Source organism: Limulus polyphemus, unplaced genomic scaffold (assembly GCF_000517525.1).
Source record: "Limulus polyphemus unplaced genomic scaffold, Limulus_polyphemus-2.1.2 Scaffold1580, whole genome shotgun sequence".
NCBI lineage: Eukaryota > Metazoa > Arthropoda > Merostomata > Xiphosura > Limulidae > Limulus > Limulus polyphemus.
Window position 1 is genome coordinate 268,683 of NW_013667190.1, and position 7,145 is coordinate 275,827.

The 7,145-nt window shown below is 35.3% G+C and overlaps 1 protein-coding gene across 1 annotated transcript in view; it reads right to left on the reverse strand.

The window, feature by feature from the left end:
- Positions 1-2,998: 2,998 nt before the first annotated feature.
- LOC106464176 (tensin-3-like) overlaps positions 2,999-7,145 on the reverse strand; it is an 8,882-nt gene continuing 4,735 nt past the window's right edge. Inside the window, exons 3-6 of the mRNA XM_013924298.1 lie at positions 6,642-6,719; positions 4,718-4,782; positions 4,270-4,415; positions 2,999-3,205 (exon numbers count right to left, since the gene is read on the reverse strand). Coding sequence (XP_013779752.1) covers positions 2,999-3,205; positions 4,270-4,415; positions 4,718-4,782; positions 6,642-6,719 — 496 coding nt within the window. The remainder of the gene's footprint in view (positions 3,206-4,269; positions 4,416-4,717; positions 4,783-6,641; positions 6,720-7,145) is intronic.

Here is a 7,145-nt window from a genome sequence, read left to right on the forward strand (position 1 = left end):
TACACCTGGCCATGCTGGGTCTCCAGTATATAAGTATATAACCACCTGGCCATGCCGGGCCTCTAGTATATAAGTTTGTATATAACCACCTGGCCACGCCGGGCCTCCAGTATATAAGTTTATATATATAATCATCTAGCCATGCTGGGCCGCCAGTATATAAGTTTGTATATAACCACCTGGCCATGTCGGGCCTCCAGCATATAAGTATATAACCACATGGCCATGCCGGGCTTCCATTATATAAGATTGGTTTGGTTTGTTTTCAATTTCGCGCAAAGCTGCACGAGGACTATCTGGGCTAGCCGTCCCTAATTTAGCAGTGTAAGTCTAGAGGGAAGGCACCTAGTCATCAACACCCACCGCCAACTCTTGGCTACTCTTTTACCAACAAATAGTGGGATTGACCGTCACTATATATCGTTTCGAAGACTGAAAGGGCGAGCATCTTTGGTGGGACGGGGATTCGAACCCGTGACCCTCAGATTGCGAGTCAAGCGCCCTAACCGGGCCATACCAGGCCTCCAGTATATAAGTACATACACTTTCATTTCACTGCGGTATTCAGGATTTACTGAAATCAGTGTTTTGTTTTAATTATCAAAAACCAATAAGCAATGATGATTATAATGATGATTACTGATTCATTTGTCCAGAAGAACATCTTCAAGAAATAAGAAATATACAACTACAAAAACATTACAAAGCAGCTGAATTTTATTATCTTGAGCTTTAAAATTTAATAGGCGTCGTTTTCCCCAAGAAGTAAAAGTTTTAGGAGGAAAACAACAACAACAAACAAACAAAACTCTGAAGCTTGCAAGAGTCTGCTAGTTACGCTCCTACAACGCAGATAGGTTTAACCCTTTCGCGACCAGAGATTTTATACTCCCCGGAACCAGGGACACTTGGGAATTTGATGAAATATTAAACTATATTATATTTATTTATTATATAGAAGAAAAATCCTACAAACAATATATTGCTGGATTCAGTGCGAAAACCGTTATCCAGATAGGTCCATTTTGTTCTCTGGGAAGAGTGGGTGTACCAAGTATGCCTCTAAGTAAGCGAGGGATTAATATACATGTCTTGTACCTTATTTTATGTTTTAAACAAAATAAAGTGAGGGAGATTAGAAACTAGGTTACACTATATCTTATAGGCTTACACCTTTCCAGGCAGCGATGTTCCTTTTTCATCGTTTAAAACCCTCCAGTGGCACAGAAGTATGTCTGCAGACTTATATTGCTAAAAAAAATCAGGTTTCGATATCCGTGGTTGGCACACAACAGATAGCCCATTGTGTAGCTTTGTGCTTAACAACAGCAAAAATAAACATTCGGCGTTTAAGATTTTAGCGTTCTTAACAGTACCTTTAATATTTGTAGCCAACTGGAATACCTCAGACAGTTTTACCTATACATCGCTAACATGATGACATGTTTTGATGATTGATTACTAATTATGAAGGTTAAAACTAAACTTTAATAAAACCTGAGGCTCCGTATCTCGAATAAAATGTAGGTATAGCAGTAACAACGTACAATAAATTCATGCATATTATTTCGAAATTTAAAATCTATTGAAACATTCCTTTATGTACTGAGTTTCTATAGAAAGTATGACGTTCTACAAGTGAACTGTTTAGAATATAATGTTGTATCGGGCCTACAGAACAGAAGTATAGCATTGTAAAGTTGCATTCTTCACAATGTAATCCTGTACAGATCTTCCAGAGAACAATGTATCACCACAGGGCTAAAGAGTGTACAGTATAGAGTAGTGTAAAAGGCAACTACAACACTGTTTTAAAGTTGCATTCTTCACAATGTAATCCTGTACAGATCTTCCAGAGAACAATGTATCACCACAGGGCTAAAGAGTGTACAGTATAGAGTAGTGTAAAAGGCAACTACAACACTGTTTTAAAGTTGTGTTCTTCACAATGTAATCCTGTACAGATCTTCCAGAGAACAATGTATCACCACAGGGCTAAAGAGTGTACAGTATAGAGTAGTGTAAAAGGCAACTACAACACTGTTTTAAAGTTGCGTTGTTTACACCAGAATGTTGCACTGATCCTCTAGAGCAGCGTTTCTCAATCTTTTCGAAACCAGGAATCGGCTCGCTGTCTCCTTAAACTATCGCAGACCACTAAAATGCAAGTACAGCGAAAAAACGTTACGATTTACATATGAATATTATGTCAGGTTTTATTTGTTTGTTTTCGTGATCATCAAGATGGTCGTGGCACCGGTTTATGGTTGAGAAACGCTGTTCTAGAGAGCAATGCAACATTGTAGAGCTGAAGTATTTACAGTATAGCGGAATGAAACTGAGTTTCTAGAACACAAATAAATCACTGTTTTAAAGTTGCGTTTCTGTTCACACCAGAATGTTGTAATGATCCTCTAGAGAACAGTGCAACATTGTATAACTAAATTGTTATCAGTATTGTAGCTGAAAAGAGTCTCTAGAATAGCAATGTAACATTGTAGAGATGAATATTTTCAGAAGAACGTTGTTGTGCTGTGACAACATTTTAAAGCTTTGTCTTATTCTGTACATTAAAATACATGAAGCGACGGAGATTAAATAACATGTTAGACTATTTTGTAGTCTTATGCCTCTTGAGGAAATGTTGTTGATATTTTTCAATATTGAGGTTATTTTTAAAAGTTTTGTAATATTCAGTTATGCATGTGATCAAAGTTGATTTGAAACTTTAATTTCGAAAATACTGATTTGAAATATTAGCAATTACATCAAGTTAAGTCTGAAATTTAAAAATGTATCGACGCTAAAACAATTAGATTGCTTTATTTTATTTACACCATATAAATATGTATACACACCTCTGTACAATTTTGTAACAAAATATATTATTATAACATAAATACAGAGAGATTACAGCACAAATAACACACCACATGCACCTTCATGATACTAATATAAAGTACGTTTTTGATATTCGAACACGAAAGTTGTTTGTTTTTCATATATGTAGGTTTGCCAATGTCCTTCTAAGGTCTGTTAAATTAACAGAAGGATCTTGATCAATGTTTACAAGCTCTTCGGAGTAACGTAGCCTACTCCAGATAGCGTTACGTCGAGATAAAGACAGCAAACAAGGTAGCAATTCAGGCATAACTGAATGGTGGGTGATTAAGGCTGAGAGAGTGGTAAATTCTTTCGTAAAACCCTTGAAGAAGAAAAGAATTAATATAAATCATGGAATGCGTTTTCTTTAAATTTCTTTCGAAAGAGAGATTTATGAGAGATAGGAGATTAATCGAACTTTCTAAGAATGATTTGTTATAATATTTAATAATATAGAAGCATGGCGTCGCACGTGCAAGATGAACCGTCTCGGGACACAAACTTAGCTCATGTATTTGTTTTCGGCGAATTCTCGACGATTATACAGTATAATGCTGTAAAGGTAGTCTTAAGGCTGGAGGATATATAATACAGTTCTTTCCGTTGGAAAGATTTTTCTATAATGATATTTCCTTCAATGCTCTCCATAGAAGTGGAACCATTCGCATAGCAAAACGTTAAGTACAGTAATGGGCGCAGGAAAAATACACCCTACAGTAAGTCGGAGCAGCATATTCACCTACAAAGCTAAAGCTATGTATATGAAAGAGAACCTTTTACCCCCACTCAAAACACACACACACACACAAAACAACAACAAACTATTGCGATGAAGTTGTGAATCTCTTCTAATACCGTTAATAAGTTTATGAACATCTTGAACTGGCTGTTTTCATGAGAAAGATGGCCTAAAAACTGCAATCAAAGCAAATTCATTTGACAACTTTAAGTCTCCTGATTCAGCTTCAGTAAATTTCCTAACTATATCTGTCTGTTTAAATATAGTTCTGGAAGCCGATGTTCACGTAAAGTTCAAAATATGTGGAAAGTTTGTCAAAACATGTGGTCGAAGAAAGACTGACCTTGTTAAACCACGTTTGAGCAGACTAAAGGAACAAATGTATAAAAGTTCATCGGGAGAGGGGAAGGTTGTGACTGATATTCTTGTTATTGCACGTTATTTGGCCATCTTCCTCATGAAAAAAAAAGAGCCATTGATTACGAGACGTGGCTGGTAGCTTGTGAACCTTGGAGTTGAGCTTCCGTCAACTTCAAATCTTTGCTTATTTTCTTATTAACAGCACCAAGAAATATTCTCAACTTTATTGCAAATTTCTTTCTTTCTTTTTTTTTTTGGGGGGGGGGTGAGAGGGTTCCCTTTCGTACCATATCCTTTACTTTGTGGATGAGGTCATTACTCGAGATTAGCTTGTTGTGTATTTCAGGAGTCTGAAGAGCAATGACGTCTCCTATCTTAGAAATATTGTGCCATTGGGATTTATATCGTTTAATGATTTCGCTACACCGATATCCTTCAATGTAAAAGAATTATATTTTTCTCCAGTCATAAATCTATCCGTAACAGCATTGCACTGTCAAGTAATCGAGAATTCGCTGTGAATCAAATATTTAGATAGAGACTCACATCTTTGACGACACACTACTGTATTCGAATATGTAACTATTTTTTATAAAGGACTATTATACATTAGAGTATTTGTACGTACTTTTATTTTATACCCTCTAAATGTTTTCAGGATGAGATAATGAGCGATCCCCGTGGGTTGGAATGTTAGAGGAACTCTCAGGGAAAGGGCAAAACATCCGGGTTTACTTGTACTTTTTCGCACCATAAATGATCCAACAGGCTCATTGGCTAAGAGCTCTTGAACAATTTCTCTGAAAAAAAAAAGTATAAAATGTATTTGTACAAACTGTACATGGCTTATCAGGTGATTTTTATCCTGCTCTTAAGTTTATTTTACTTACTAGTAACACATATTTGTTATTGTAAATAAGTTTTGCATTATTAAGTATGTAATTACATAAAAATTCAGTAATAATGAATTACTTAAAATGAACAAATCACTTATCCTGCTAATATAACAAAAAAAAAAAAAAAGAAGATGAGATAATCACAAAAAAATCTAATAATAATAAAACAAAGTATAGTAAGGGTTTATACCAAAGGGTGGCGCCACGTTATAAGATTCAAAAATAATATTTGCATCGAGATTGGTTAGATTTCAATACTTTTTGAAAGAAGGGCCAAACGTGGCCTAATATTATTAGTCTGAACTGTGAATCTGAGACTTCGTTATTCGCACCATGTTACCAATAACTGAGCTGCGTAACTTGGAACTATGTGTACGCTATAAGAGTATGTTATTCGAATCTTAGAATTTGGCCTGATAACAGTAGCCCAAGAACTGGCAAGAACAAAGCAAGATCAGGGATGGCTAGATTTGCAGGACAATTCTGAAACAAAGAATTTCGAAAGAAATTAATGTAATTAGTATTTCTTCATTATGTTGAAAGAAGTTCTGAAGCGATAGAATGCATGTTGTTATTTTTAAGATAACAGTTTTTGATTTTTGTCAGTGGATTCTGGTTAAACTCAGCTAGTCCATTTTGAAATTATGGCAACCTGATAGAGTTTTGCGATCAGTACTTAGTAGAACTTAATGTGAGCTTTTAACTAAGGCATTGATTATAGAGTTAAACCATTACGAAATGCTTGTGCTTTGAATTTATCAGATAGAAGTTTACAAATATTTTATTATAGCTTATATCAGCAGATGAATATTTTACAAGCAAGTCATATTATTTATAGCTTTGTTTTTATTCTAACAAAACTTATGTTAATGATTATTATTATTTACTTATATTATGCGACCCGGCATGGCCAGGTGGTTAGGGTGCTCGACTCGCAATCTGCTGGTCGCGGGTACGAATTCTCGTCACACCAAACATGCTCGTCCTTTCAGCCGTGGGAGCGTTATAATGAGACGGTTAATCCCACTATTCGTTGTTAAAAGAGTAGCCCAAGAGTTGGCGGTGGGTTATGATGACTAGCTGCCTTCCATCTAGTTTTACACTGCTAAATTAGGGACGGCTAACGCAGATAGCCCTCGTGTAGTTTTGCGCGAAATTCAAAACAAACAAACAAAACTTATATTATGCACATGTTTTGGAAAACAAAAACAACATTTTTACGAAGAATGAAAGCGTTGCTAGCAGCAATTACAAAGAGTTGACGTAAATATTTTTGAAAAAAGGCGGTAAAAAGAACAAAACAAATAACATTGCGGTACACGTGGCATTAAAATATGGACAGTGGTAAGATGCAGTATTTAATCAAATGTAACCTTAATTATATTTCACACAGTGAATACAAATTTAAGATTTATAAGCAGATTGGAGTCTTAAAACCCATAACGTCATACGCCTTCACTACTTTTCATTAATTAAAGTCAGTTGTGGGAAGGTGGCTGTTGAAAGATATACTATGGATATTTTGGCTAAAATCATATTTTAAAAACGGTTGACAGGATTAAATTTGTATTATTAGGTTTTCTTTCTGTCATTGAATTCTGAATTTGAAGAATGGCTGTTGTTTGAAAATATTTAGTAGGAATAAACTGTATATAAAATTTGATTAGCATTCTTTTCAACTCTATATTTCGTTCGCAAAATTAGAGACCTTTATATTTACTAGATAAAAAACAATTAGAAACAATACAATAAAACTGGCTTACCTAGGAATCCCTGCTTGGAACCAAGCAGCTTCTTTAAGGCCCTCCTCTTCTAGGATGATAGGCTCTAGCGAGTCTTGTCTGAAAAAACAAAACGATCAATATATATTGATGAATTCCAGCTTTGGTATTTCCATTAATAGAAATAGTGCCTTTCTTTAGGTGGAATCGATTCAAAGCCTGTCAATACAGTGATATAGCTAACCTATAAATCAATCACTAAACGGTATAGGTTTCCTTGACAAGTAAAATGCTATACTGCATGTTTGTTTTTAGAGCAGAGTCACATTGGTCTATTTGCTGTGTCCACCGCCGGTAATCGAACCCCGGATTTCAGCGTTGTAAGTCCGTAGACTTACCGCTATTCCACCGAGGGACTTCTGTATTACAGTTAAATATTTGATACAACAATTTCGAATTACTTACCTAATGATGACAAAACCTTGTCGAAACTTTGTACATTTGCTGTTATGTTAAACTTATATTAAAGTTTTTCTTCATTACCCA